Here is a 15,116-nt window from a genome sequence, read left to right on the forward strand (position 1 = left end):
CGTAGAAAAATTCTTAAATCTCATTCGTCACTTTTTCTTAGGTGGCGAGTGAATTTATTAATTCTAAAATAAAATACAAATCTAATTTTTAATTGGTCGAAATAATACCTTTGCTTATGTGGCGCGCCGAATGCTCTCGAAAAATGCCTACTTTATATATATATATATATATATATATATATTAGATTTTTAAATAAATTAAAATAATTATTATATATTAAAAAAATAAAATAAAATAAAATAGTAATAAAAACATCAAAAATCAAAATACAACATAGGGTATACGATTGGGCTAATTATTTAAACTTTATTATAAGTTAATGAAGTATTATTTGGCATATTTTAGGGAGAAATGTCGTCACATTATAAATCGCAAACCAAATCGCACCAAACCCTAACAAACCGTATTATTACGGTTTGGTTTGGTCCATTTTGAATACTAATATGGTTTGATTTGGTTTGGTACTCAAACCGGACTGTGTTCACCCCTATTGTCAAGTGTCCCTCTAAGTTTTTCCTTTAGTATAATGTAATTGATTGATTATATGGAATATAAATATATAATTTCATATATATAATCAGCCAAATTTATGTAAAACCTCTATTTGTTAAAAGGATTTATTTGTTAAAAGGATTGAATCAATATCCATTAGGCCATTAGCACATCACAATATATTATTGGTGAATACTGTCGCAAGATGGCATGTACTCACATATTTAAATTGAAGTAAGACAAATTTGACATAAAAACTCAATAAAAGTTGTCAAATTTTCTAAAATAGTGATAATAGTTCATAAAGTTTTTCTTATTACACCACCATTACTTGTTAAAATTAGTGATGGTGTGAGTAAATTGAAATAACACAACTATTACTGTCGTAGAGTGTATGAACACACACTTGACGCTCTACGAGGAGATATAGAAACAGCATTTTCAAACAGCTATCACTCCATATACAAGAACCACGGAAGTATAATACACGGATGAACGCCATTTCTAACTGTAATCAAGGGGTTCCAAGACATTGGTTGAGTTCCGAAATTTTTCTATAAAATCACCATCATAAGGGAAGCTTCTTCCTTTCAAAAATGCAGTATACCAATATGCAGAGAATTTGGGGTATCTTCTTAGATCTGGATCTCTATAATCCATATAATACAACCCAAAGGCCCAGTCTTCAAATCCCGCCATATCTAGTGTGTCAATTAATGACCATACAAAGTATCCTCTTACATTTGATCCATTCCTTCAACAATTCAAGACACATCAAACTTGTTTTAGTAAAATAATTCTTCATAATTAATAATTTCTATAATTCACAAGCTAAGTGATTTAGTTATAACTAACATTAATTTAATGCTGAACATAAGAATATCCTCAAAAGTAACACTTGAAAACCAATACCACACCCACAAATTCAAATTTTCTCTCAACTTCTACACCAAATAGTACGTACTACTCCGTACTAGGTACACAAAACAATTTTGGCCTCAATTCCTTAATGTATATATATCTTACGACTATTGTAATGGTTACGTTGATAGGGTAAATTGAATGTACAGGTAATGTGACAATCAATACAGGAGAAATATGTGAATGGGCAGTAGAATTTCAATTTATGATTGTTGGTACTTTTGATAATAGGTAGCTAGGGTTGTGTCGTCGTACCTTGCAGCATTCAGTACACTTCCGATTGAGGCATTTAAGAATTCAACTCTTGGTTTGTCGAACAATGATGAGTTATGATACATCCGATATCCTATCAAATACAGTATCTCATTAGCAATAGACAGCCAGAGAGTATTAATTGGAAACACAACCAAAAGAAAAAAGAATGAGCTTACCACTTTCATGTATATATATAGGAGGATTTCCATATTCCTGTTTGAAAAATTCTAGTACGTGCTCAAGTGCCTAATATTTGATCAAATTGTTAGATCATAAAATTTTTAAATGAGTCAATAGTCATCATAATCGATAATTCGATATCACCTCCATCTCACCTCTTCATTATGACCCCCATCTGCAAGATAGTAAATTTTAATTTAGCAATTACAAACTTCATATATTTTAGCAAGCAATACATAAACTAAAACACGATGCATTATATTGTATGCTAATTTTTTTGCAATAACATATGCTAGGATTTATTTTTTCATAACATGAATTGTCATATGATATGTTCTCAAGCAGGGGCGACAGAAGCCCCTCCCAATCAAAGGAAATTTTTTATAACTCTTTTTGTTCTCATGCAACATGTCAATCATATCCGCCAATTCGTAGAACAGAACATATGATAGTGTTCTTTCATATTTCATGTAAGGGTGAAGAAAGGTTGTACTTACAGTGAGATCCAGCTCCACTATCTGCTGCAACATCTCTTGGTTGAATTAAGAGGATACTAGGATCGTCCTTGACAACTAAAGTACCATAGGAATTCAATGCAATGAAGTCAAATGATTGCTTTACGAGTCTTGATTGATATTTTGTGAAGGAGGGAAGTTGGCTGCCAGCCCGTTCCTTCATTATATCTGGATAATCTCCAAACACCAAGGGATCTAAAATCCTGGCAGGACATTGAGAGAATAAGTAGATAAGAATTGATCCAATCAACAATCTAAGAGTGAGAATGTAATACAGTATATGACCTCATTTTTTTTTTGACACAATCTAAGGCAACCAAACAAATTTAACTCATGTAAACTACTAGCTAGAATATCAAGGAAACACAACAGCATTTAGCCATATCATGTGCACATGGGACTTGGCTTCGATTCACCTTAAAGGATGATGCATCATTATAGCAATTTTAATAATAATTGAATACTCTGTACCTCTTTCAGAGTATATAGAATTTAAGGTAGTTTTAGGAGGCACTAGTGTTCTTAAAAACCAAATATACATAGCTTTTAGAGATTATGCTAGCTTCTAGAGGTGGAGAAGGCAAGAAATAAATTATTTGTTTTAACTATGTAACATTTAGTTGATTACTGGTTCAGTGGCTCTTTAATTAGCTATATCAGCAGCTAATCTCAAACAACACTTGACAACTAACAATTGTTGTAAAAGACAATAGAATGCATTTAGGGCCTTATTTGTGTTAAGGCTTTGCTTGTTTCAGGAAAAATCTGTCAGTTTAGGTACAATTAGTTCAGATGAGTTCAGTTCAGAAGAACAAATACTAGATTGTTCAATCAAGTGTAAGTAATGGCTACCCAAGTTCGATTTATAGCTACAGTAAGTTCAGAAGAGCTCAAGTCAAGGGGTAAAATAGGTTCAAATAAGTTCAAGAAAAAAAAAAATCAGATTGGCAGTGGAAATTAGGCGAATAGAACGCTGGTGATAATAACTCACCAACCAACAAGGAACTTGCTGCTTATATGAGTTGCAAGTATATCTTCTTTTGTGTCTGTTTCAGGAATAAGCCAATTGGCGAAGACGTTTATACCTATATATCCATGTTGTTTTTCCTGCATGCAATGCATTCAAATCATCACACTTGTGCTAACTTAATTAGGAGATGTATCGACTATCCCTTTTCCAAAAACCTCCATCCAGTATTTTGTAGCAGTCAAACTTGTGACCTCAAGATTTCAAGTTTGGATTCTTTTACTACGACAACTTCAAACTTGCATTAATTTGACAAGTACGTACCTGATATTTTTTCCTATACAAATCAACCACAGTTGCATGTGCCAGCAGTGTGTTGTGAACTGCAATATATGGCTCAATTGTGGAGTTGCCTCTGGTACAGGAACCAAATGGAGGAGAGCATCTTTTAGGAGGAATAATCCCTTGATCATAGCCTGTCAATAATGCAATATTGGGCTCATTGAATGTAGTCCAATGTAAAACACGATCCCCAAATTCTCTAAAACACACATCTGCATAAGTTGTGAAGTCTTTTCTGCACCCAGGAGATTACAAAGTTATTAGTGCCAATAATTTTTTTTACTGAAAGTGTTATGCAAGACCAATGGTTGTTATGGGAAAATTCACACTAGAATACTAGATGATGACTAATACTTCTTAGTTCTTACTCCATAAATGGTAGTTTAACCCTGTCAATTATTCCATAAACTCTGTTTCTCTCTACTTTGTTGTCAATATAGCTTTCCCATGTATTTATCTATCTACTTTATAGTCAATTTAGTTTTCTCATGTACTTGGACTACTTTTTCCTTCCCCTTCTTAATTCCTGTTTTTTCACAAATGGGAAAATCATTTAATTTGGGGATGGAGGGAGTAGTAAATACTTCCTCCGTTTATACAATTGCAACAATGTGACTTTCATACAACTTGTTTGTGTATGTATATGTTGTATACTTGGTCCAGGGGCATTTATAGTCTCAAAAGATCAATTTTATTTTATAGTCTTTAGTAGTAGATAATTACATATATTAATGGTCCAAATATTGTGTTGACAAGTAAAAGTCATAGAATTGCAACTTAAAATAAAAATGAAAAATATAATAGAATTGTGGAAACATAGTACTGTATGGAAAGAAATCGATCAGACTAGCTGCAGAAAAATTACACAATTTGCTGATCAAGCCATGATCCATAGTCATCTTCTAGTGCTTGTGGCGTGTCCATATGCAGTAACACCACATGCGGTTGAATTCCTACAAATACAAGTTACAGAAATTCATTATACGGTCAACAAACATAGGGGGAATCATTGAGTTGTGGTCTCTACATCACTCATATTAATATATAGTCAACATTATAATATTTTCACCTTAGCTTTGAATTTGACTTGAACAAAATAAATCCATACATTTCTATAATTTGCTAAATAAAAATTTAGAATTTATTGGTGAAATTCCTCTGTATTACGAGTAATAATCTGTAATACAGAGGATGATATATATTGATGGATTTGTAATAAAATTGCATACTTTACAAAACTTCCTCAATTTTAAAAAGCTCGATTCTCTTGATGTAGACTTGTATATTTACATTTAGATAAGTTTGAAAAAAGTCAGTGGGTGTAAGAAAGATTAATGACACCCCTTTAACTCTAAATTTTCATTTAAAAACATATAGTATGATAAGAATTGTATCACTAACTAGCTAATACTAATAAAATTAAAACGTTCTAATGGAATTTTGTACTTACCATTATTGACGAGTTCATTAATCAGATTGTTGTAATGTTCCACCGCTTTAGGATTGACTGGTCCCCTTCCATCTGAGATTGAAACAAAAGAGAACAATGTTCATTTTATATTCTTTTTCAAAAAATTGAATAAGAAGATGACTAATATAAGAGAACAATGTGCATTTTATATTTTTTTTTCATGTATGTAGTATCTATATTCCACAAAAGAACTTTCGAAATGGTATTCAGATTACGAACCCTTAAATTATAAAAATACCCAACCCTAGTTTACAAAATTGAAACACTTATTAACTTTTTACATTAAACATTGAAATACCGAAAGATTGCATGATTATAGTATAGAATTCCAATAAAAATTAAAAAATAAAAAATTGGCAAAGTTATCATTATGAGTTGATTACTAGAATAAGTGGAGTGGTACTGTACTTGGAATAAGTCTTGACCATGAGATAGAAAGTTTGTATGCAGGTAATCCCATATCCAACATCAGTTTGACATCTTCCTGTTTTTAAAATGAAAAGGTTACATGTACTCTTTCACAGTTAGCCTGGAGGACAATGGAAATCAAAAGAAATTAAATGCTACCTCCGTTACTTTTTAGATACATCACTTTCTAAATAAGGAAGTTTCAATTTAGATGCATCACTTTCCTTTTTAACTAATCAAATCTCTCTATCTCCAAAAGTTGTCTAGGGGTCCGTAAAAACCAATACAATGCAACTAAAAAGAAACGGAGAAAGTTGCTTACCTTGTATTTATGATACTGGTCACACGCTCTCTCCATAAAATAAACATTACCTGCCACACAGATTTACTCATACTATTTAATAATAGGAAAAACTATCAAAATAATATGACCTTTAGCTGGTTTTAAGGCTCAGGGTGCAACAAGGTGATAAAGATTTCCTTGTGCCTCTATAGGCACGCCACAAACAGTTCTCAGATGTTCCTTGAACTTTTGATTGTAAAGTTTAGTCCCAACTATTATTTCACAATTGATGTGGACTTTTTTCATTTCCCTCCCCTAACATGGGTATGGTCTATCTTCCTGAGTGCTTGATATGAAATTCAACACCAGACAACATAAATGACCAAATAGCAGCATGCATTCTATAGTTGGATTACATGAGATTATGAGAATACAAACCAGGATTGTTATAGGTGTCTAAGATGCTCGGTGTCCGGCCATCCTCAAAAGCCGCACCTTCCATCTGCGTGGAACATCCCACAACAATGAAATTATGCACATACAAAGTTAAGTTCTTGCATGATCAACACAACACATATAAAACTATTAAAATCTTAGTAACAAAAATCAATCCTAAACCACCCTTTCAGATGATTTTAACTACCAATTGGGTAAAAATAAGTTAAATAACCATTAGAAATAGAAAATTCATGAAAACCATTATCCGGCCACGGCAACATAAGCCCTAACCTCATACCTAGACCCAAATGACCAAACCCCAAAAGCTAAGACCGCCTATATTCAATATCCGATATTCGATATTTCCTAGCAGAAGACCGCAGCACTACTGCAGGCGAAGATATACGGTTGCATGATACTACACTCAAGATCCAGAAAACCCACAACTCTATACACTACAAATATTGCAACATAACAGTAGCTGATCATACTTCTAGAGTTGTATGAAAGTAAAATGAAACCGACAACAATTCGTAAGTAAAAATTAAACGAAATTACCTGAAAAGCAGAAGACCCGGCCCCGAAAACAAAATTAGGAGGGAAATCATGAATAGTGTAGCCGTACACAGTAGAAAATGGTAATTCTTGAAAGATGAAATAGGTAAATATTACTAATATAGTTGGATTGAAAGGTGAGGTTTTTAATAATCGCACCATTATTTTTTAATTAATGGCTACTATGTTAACTATGGAGTACTTCGTATTACTTATATAACTGGAGAATCTGGGTAGAGTTGACACAATCACAAGATTCATGATGTGCTGGATTAATAATTTATGATGTCTTAATCCGACAAATCGTTAATAATTTAGACTGTGTTTTAAAAGGAAGTCTAGAATTTTCGAATAATACTGACTCGATTGTGTTTATATTCAATTTGATTTTTGTCCATATACTCTTATAATTTATGATTTTGTATTTTGTATTATGTTAACGGGTCCATTAAAATTATATATCTATAATGGCACTCCGTTTCTAACTAAAAATCTCATTTTAATAATTCGCATGTATTACTTAGACCTACATTAATAGTTTAGACATGTATAGTTATGGAAAGGCTAAATACAGAGTATTTATTAGAGTTGTCTAAAATTATATTTTTCAAATGTCAAAATTTTAACTAGAGCATTATTGTAACTAGAGCATTTATAGTTTTAATATTCTGTAATAACAACTGAATATATATATATATATATATATATATATATATATATATATATATATATATATATATATATATATATATATATATATATATATATATATATCTCGCTTATGTTTGTCTCCATAGTAGGAGTAGTTTTTATTTTTTTTATTTTTTTTTCCAACTATTTACATATCCAAACAGAGAAAAACACTTATTTTGTCTAAAACAATCTAATTTTTGTGGGAGTTTGTATAAAAAACTTACTTTGTCTAAAATTAGTCAAAATAAGGCAAACCATCTCTAAAAGACCGATGATTGAGAATATTGATGGAAGTCGTGAGAAGAAAATAGTGAACCTTTACATTCATTTATAAACCCTAAATAATGTTAATGCTTTAAGTGTATTAGTTTGATTGACACCTTTGTTAATACAATACTTTAACCAATAATATACATTACAAAGAAGTTAATATTCAAAAGATATACATTGAGACAATTTCAATAAGCATGTATATTACTATATTAATCTCATGTTCTTCCTCCATTTATTATTACTTAGAACGTTTAGTAAATGACACTATTTATGTTATCCCAATTGACCACCACTATTGATTTATTGGTGGGCAATATATAGCTATGTGAAAATTTATTAGGTTTGGCTCGATTTATATTTTCACAATATCAAATTTTTATATTGTTTTTACTTATTAGATAGATAAAATATTAAAATTATACATTGATAAACGTAAAAGTCAAAACGTTGCAACTAAAAGGGATAGATGTATAAAACACCAACAACTGTATGTGAATCTTGCAAAGTCAAAGCAGTGCATTGCAAATACTATTAACAATAGCATTTTGAAACTCTACAAAAGCAAGAGTAATTTAATTGGCGATTTGATTTCTGACACAAGGACACGTGCAATTCAGTAAGGCATGTATTGGAAATGAAATCACATGGCGCAGATTTTGATTGACCGTCTAGGCGTCTGGTGCACTGTGCACGTCAGTAATGTGGGACGTCAGAACGTGCGCGGTGCACCAAAACAGGGTTTTTTTATACGAGACTATATCCCTGCCTTCCGCAGATTTAACAGTCATTAACAGGATGGTTTCAACGCTAAACAAGACCTTGTTCATTGCGCCGAACATATGAGTATATGACTACTAACACTGCTATACAAATTAAGGACGTGCTCGTATCAATGATCAGTAAAGGTGTAATGGACACGCATTCAGTATTTATTACTGTAAATGGTTCGATAACTGAGCAAAGCAACGTATATCCAAAACTCAATTAGCACAGCGAGCTAGTACTTGTGAGTGTGATGAAAGGCGACCACTGTCCAACAATCAAGAACCTTTGATTTCCTAACAAGACGCCAAGAAGTTAGACAAGCAAGAACTAAGGTTTAGTGGATGTTTTCCTTGGGGATGATACTTCAACTTTTCCATCTTTCCAAACAGGATAGTATGTGTCTAGCTCAAGCTGTTTCAAAATATGCTCAGTCATATCTACATATGATGCATGCCCTTCAATGATATGCGTCACGTCGACCTAGCAGATGTCAGGTATAGAACACGAAGTCAATTAGTGAAAACTAGCAACTGATAAAAAGAGAAATGAATACCCAAGCACCAACATTTTCGATCCCAGGTCCATCCACGGGTTGAATTCCAGCTAACCCTTGAGAAATTAGACTGCACATAGTAATTGTTTGGACCATTGTAAGAAACAAAAGAATTTACACTACCATATACAGTCAGTATGACAGCAATATATAGATTGCATGCACCAGATACTCCTACATAGAGAATCAAACACCTTATAAATCTTGCATGATTATATATAGAGCATAAAGCAAAGCTGTTGCTTAGTCTGGCCCATAAAACAAAGCTCTAATAATACAGAAGGAAGACTTTCAAGGAATATAAGCTGTGCTGACAGCCTGAATTGGCTGGATAAGAGCAGCACTACGAATCTCTCCACCAGCCAAGCACTTCGTAAGATACCTCAAAGAGTCTGCAACTTATCAACACTACCCTTAAAGCATCACAAAATTTTTTTCCTAAGCAAAGAGAACCATGTTGCTAATTAACAATCAATACATAAGAGTACTGCCAAAAATAGGGGGCATCCGAAGGGGTGAAATTCTCCCAAACTATGCCAAAAGAATTAACTTAGTGAGGTTGTTATCCATGGTGCTTTGTCAACGTATGGATATTATGTCAGCCGTGCAGTAATTATCTTTTAGTGAATTTAGCACTAGGTCAGATCCTTCAGCAAAAAAGTGCTTGCCAATTGCCATGCAATAACCACTCAAAGAAGCCATAAAAGCCACACTCTTTATAAATAAAACTACAAAGAGGTAAATAGTCAATACATTGAAAAAATCTGGATCCTGCTTGTAGTAAAGTATGGTTAAGAACTTAAAAAAAGCCTACATACATCATATACACTTTTTTTTTTTTAAGGACCTGATGAGATAGGCTATTGATGTGAATGCAGTATACAATCAAATGCAGAGGTTAAGGCGATTCTAATGCCAAAAAAGGGTACATATTGTGTTGCATGGCTTGGATCTCAATTGCATCAAGCCATAAAGCTTAACACTATTCAACCCTTTCAAAGTAAACACTTAAAGAACATTTTTACCTCTCCAAGTTAATGTTTTGACTTTCCCAAGGTCTCACAAAGTCTACTTCTTCAAAAACAAGTCCAGATACCATTATTCCAACTGCAAGATGCTGCAGATTAATACTAATATAAATATTTTAAATTCAGCAGAAAAAATTGCAAAACTTATGATAATACTAATATTTTCCCTCAGTAGTTGCTATGTGATATCAGTTATCCTTTACATGCCAGAGGGAGATTCTGAGTGATACACAAGCAATAATTCAGAGGAACCTACCCCCTTCTTATGATTTTCACCAATTGCTATGAAGTCAAAGTCTTCAATATTTCCAATTCTTGTGGCCATCTTGCTACCGCAAAGTCCAGCTCCCGCCGCTGGAGTTTTAAAACCGACAAAGTACATAAAGAAGGAAACCTAGAAATATAATATAATATAATATAACAAAAATGCAACCAACCAGATTTCACACTGAGATTTACTCTGCAATGACTAGGGAATTCTCAATAAATAAAATAAAAAAGACTAAGGAATAATGTTAAGGAAGATATGAGAGAAGAAACCGAATATATACCTCCAAAAGATGCAGCTATAGCAATCGAACCACCAACAGATCCAACAGCTGTAGCAGCTGCAGCAAATCCACTTGTACCAATGGCAGGCAAAAGGCTTCCCAATGTTGGAGCCACAGTGCTGAGCCCCTGAGCAATTGCAGGTGCAACTACTCCTGCAATAGCAGAAGAGAAGTTGAGTAGTGAGAACTGGTTCTATTTGAGATTTATGATAGTTTTAACCACTATAGTCTACACTCTATAGACACAAGACATATACCTCCAGATACAGCTAACACTGCTCCTCCAGCCAAAGCAGCTCCACCAATCATGCCACCTTGCTTCCATTTGACCCAAGGATCACTATCATCTCTCTTTTCGACTTCTCCTTTGGTTATATCCATCAACGAGCAAGCTAATATTACCTCCAATGCTTCCTGTGAAAAAAAAAAACAAAAAAAAAACAAAAAAATATTATAAATTTAACAAAAGTAATAGATAGCCCATAAATTGCAATATATGTTAACAATTAAGGATCCACATGAAAGTTCCTTAAAAGACGTATTAAATGATTACAATAACAGGTAAACTAACCACTTTAATCAGATTGAGAAGCATTTTTGTTTTCTTCGTTGGTGCCAAGTAGGCATGCAGAAAGAAGCTCATACAAGTCAGTCACTTTGCGAGGGCAACTAAGTGATTCTGCACTTTCGACAGGTTTTTCATAAGTATGGCTTTTACGCGGCAAAGATTCATCTTCCAACTTTTCACCATAATTAACAATAGTTGCATCACGTGCCTCCATGCTAGATACCATGGTATCAACAAGCTTTGACAGAGCAAGTTCTTTAGCAGCAACCTCTGAAGTTAAGGCTCTTCCGTCACAAAGTAACTTTAAAAACTGTTTATACCACGAAAACCGAGTGACTACCATAGTAATATCATGCTATCTTAAATTAAAAAATGGTCAATGAGAAGCTCACAAAAGCAAAGGGCCATTTTCAGCTTCGATAATAATTTTTCACATATCATATAACATCTTAATCTAAATAACAATGATTTAATACGAACATAAATAAAAGAACTTAATGTGGTTGCCATTGTCCGTATATGATTCATTCTACTGTTTACGGGGAATAAAGAGGAAAAACTGTCATGATAGAAGTTCTTACAAAGCAGCTATATATATATACTTATCATGTATAAAATGTTATATGGAATTTTTCCTCATGACTACAGCTAAAGAACTTAAAGCAGGAAATTAATCAGCAACAGAAAAGAACTCTACTTTTTTCCAGCAACAAAAAAAGAATAATTTTAGGAGATTTTTGAAAAAAAATTTGCTACCAACGAGAATACGCAATTGTATATGACTACCAATGAGAAAAACCCTAAAACATATTAGCTCCACAAAGCAAATGTGTGACCAACAAAATATTTTTTATTTTATGTCTACCTTAAGGGCCGTGTACGGTATAGAGCTGAAAGATGGGAAGCACTATGTACTTAATGCCATTCCCCCTCCCCCAAATTAATGGAGAATTCTGTAGTGTCAACAAAGAGAATAACACTCACTCCAGTCAGCATTCTTTAATGTAGCGTCCTGCTTCACATATATTGTTGAATTCCAGTTCCTAAAAATATTTTCAACAATACCTTTCACTTTTCTTGTTAATTAGCAACCACTTAGTCAATATCTCTTCACTCAAACATTCACTGCCTTAATGGTAGGAAATTCTCTCTCAATCTAGGTTCACAATGTCCTGATCAGAACCCTTTTTCACACCAAATTTACACTTCAAATATTTCAATCTACTTCGACTCAGCCTCACACCTTCAGTGTATAACTCTTGTCTCCATAATTCTGTCTCATCATGAACTCCAGCTCTAAATTCATCAACTGAAACAATATCGCCTGCAAATAAAATATACCATGGAAAATCATCTTACAAATTTGCTAAAACATTCGTGATTACTGAAACACACTACTGCATCTCCTCTAATATTAGTCCTCATCACCACCTAACCTCACATATCCTTGATGGTGTCAGTATATATAGTGGTACACCTCTCTTTATCAATGCCTAGCAAAGTACCACCCCTTAGTACATTGGCATAACTATTCTCAATAGCAAAGTGCAAATTCCCAATCCTTACACATTATAACTCCATAAGTTGTCACTTGATTGCTTCCATACCAAATCGCTCATGCATAAATCCAAATTGTTTCTCCGAAATGGACACCATCACGACTTCTCAAACCATTTAACGCATTACACTCATCATCATTGGAAAGTGATCAACCAGCCATTATAAACGAGCTTAGCATTATGATGTCAGTATTAATAGTGCTGATATAACTAATATTGTAATTCACAAATGCAGAAAAATTAAGAGCTACTAAGCAGCCAAAGAAAAAGTTTTGTCATAATAGAAAGCATCATCATTTTTCGAGTACGAATTCCGACTGCTATTCCACTCAATATCTACTGATCATAGCATAGAAATTAAATCAATTTTTTAAAAAAATAAAATAAAAAAGAGTGTACATACAGAGACGACATGATGACTAATTTGTGAGGAAGTTCCAGCAGTCTCCTTCAAACCATCCCAAGCTTTATCATCAACCTTCATAAACCTTCCAAAGATAGAAAGAAATCAACAACAATCACAAAACACAATCAAAACCCTAAAATGTCAAATTACCAAAATTAGAGAGAGAATTACTTGAAAACAGGAAGGAGCAAGCCGGAATCCTCATGAATCCAAAGATAAGGACGATCAGAGACGGAGGAAGTAGCGGCGCTCATTCCAGCGCCAATAGGCTCGTCGTCGGGACAAGGAAGAGTAGAGGTAAGACGACATTGATGAAGCTGAGATTGATTTAGGGCAAGTGCGAACAATGCAGAAGCTGCGTATTTTTGAGTTGAATCCAGAATTGAGACCTCCATTGTTGGAAATTAGTGCGAAGTTCGAAGGAAGTTAATCAACCGCCATTGAAGAAGCTTGGAAATTGAGTTGAGGTCGGTTTGAGGAAGTTGGAAATGCGCCATTTGTCGTTGCAGTTTAGCGTGGTGTAATTGTGTAAACGGTTTTTGACACGGGTTCAGTTTAAGCGCGGAAGATTGCGCCAAAGCATTACAATGCTGCGTAAGTAGGTATTGTATTATTGAAATCGACAATGTACAAAAAAAATAACCTTGGAACAAGGCAATAATGATTTTAGTCGGTGTTCTTGGATCCAACATAACTAAACGGTTTGGCTTTTGTGCATGCCACATTCGGAAGGTTACTCGTTTTTGGGTTGTCCATGCTCATTGGTTGGCTGTCAGTGCTAATTGTTGTTGATTTCTTTACTTTTAGTTTTAAGTTAGGCTATTATTAGTGTTTTGTTCTTCGTTCTTATCAATAAATAAATAAATAAATAAACGGTATATGTATATGTATTTGAATTAAGAAATACTTGTAGTATATTATTATACATAAGATATACATAAGACTTGTCGATATACATACTATGTGGATAAATAAACTAAGTGATTCTATATTAGTTTCCAATTATTTTTTTTTTAAGTTAGCATCATCTAGTTCAAACGCATAAAATCACATAATTAACTAATTAAGCACAATAGCAATGAAAGTTTACTCAATCCTCCAAGTTGTTGTAAGATAAGTTCAAGTACCTACAAGAAAGTTAGCAAGGGCAAACTTGCAGGAATTGCTTTTGAAAGATGATTGCATAGTTAGGTACATTATAGAATATGTCATAGCTACTTTCGTTCACTAAGGAAGACACGTTGCTGAAACACTTTGGTATAGTACCTAAGAAATTATTCCAAGAAAGATAAAAGGAAACGAAGGTATTCAAGCCTACATAGTTCAACGGGTTTTTTCCCGGAAAAAGAGTTGTTTTCATGCACTAAAATAAGTAGAATTGACAATGTCTCTCCTATCCTTGCCGAACTGCCGGTAGGCTTCCTGAAAACTTGTTTTCCCCAATATTTAACAACATGATGCTCGACAAAGTCCAATACGAATCTCGAATTTCCCCATGCAGACTACAGTACAGAGTCGTCCAAGGGATACATATTATACATTAAACATTATGATCTATTGTTTGCGAAATCTATAATCTGCAGTTTGTTTATTCTTCCCCCAACAATCTGGTATCTCTTCAGAAAAGTTGTTTCTTGATACGGACTTACGGAGTAAGAACTACCAAACTCATCATTCCACAACTTGATGGTAGGATATGCTGCCAAAAAGGTTCGTAGGAAGATCCATTTCCCCCAAGCTAGGCATCAGTTCACTAATGTCTTCAGGTGAAGGACCGGAAAATAGATTTTCTTGGAGATATATTTATCCTGCATTGGTAGACCAATTTAGGAACTGAACTTCAAGATCATTGGAGCTCAATTTGATGTATGAGAGGTTCGGAAAAATTAGTC

The 15,116-nt window shown here is 33.6% G+C and overlaps 2 protein-coding genes across 2 annotated transcripts; both read right to left on the reverse strand.

Moving 5' to 3' along the window:
* Positions 1 to 752: 752 nt before the first annotated feature.
* On the reverse strand, positions 753 to 7,141 carry LOC110723324 (beta-glucosidase 11-like). Its single transcript, XM_021902675.1, has 13 exons — positions 6,832 to 7,141; positions 6,274 to 6,337; positions 5,875 to 5,924; positions 5,553 to 5,628; positions 5,124 to 5,195; positions 4,539 to 4,626; positions 3,656 to 3,908; positions 3,356 to 3,471; positions 2,347 to 2,567; positions 2,005 to 2,024; positions 1,846 to 1,915; positions 1,670 to 1,760; positions 753 to 1,247 (listed from the first exon to the last, which is right to left on the reverse strand). The coding sequence occupies exons 1-13, from the start codon at positions 6,988 to 6,990 to the stop codon at positions 998 to 1,000; spliced, it is 1,530 nt and encodes a 509-aa protein (XP_021758367.1). The 5' UTR covers positions 6,991 to 7,141; the 3' UTR covers positions 753 to 997.
* Positions 7,142 to 8,280: 1,139 nt separating this feature from the next.
* LOC110723325 (transmembrane and coiled-coil domain-containing protein 4-like) lies at positions 8,281 to 13,855 on the reverse strand. Its single transcript, XM_021902676.1, has 9 exons — positions 13,396 to 13,855; positions 13,222 to 13,306; positions 11,263 to 11,569; positions 10,949 to 11,105; positions 10,692 to 10,844; positions 10,397 to 10,494; positions 10,138 to 10,229; positions 9,125 to 9,182; positions 8,281 to 9,039 (listed from the first exon to the last, which is right to left on the reverse strand). The coding sequence occupies exons 3-9, from the start codon at positions 11,332 to 11,334 to the stop codon at positions 8,887 to 8,889; spliced, it is 783 nt and encodes a 260-aa protein (XP_021758368.1). The 5' UTR covers positions 11,335 to 11,569; positions 13,222 to 13,306; positions 13,396 to 13,855; the 3' UTR covers positions 8,281 to 8,886.
* Positions 13,856 to 15,116: the final 1,261 nt, after the last annotated feature.

This window comes from Chenopodium quinoa, unplaced genomic scaffold (genome assembly GCF_001683475.1).
Source record: "Chenopodium quinoa cultivar QQ74 unplaced genomic scaffold, ASM168347v1, whole genome shotgun sequence".
Lineage (NCBI taxonomy): Eukaryota > Viridiplantae > Streptophyta > Magnoliopsida > Caryophyllales > Amaranthaceae > Chenopodium > Chenopodium quinoa.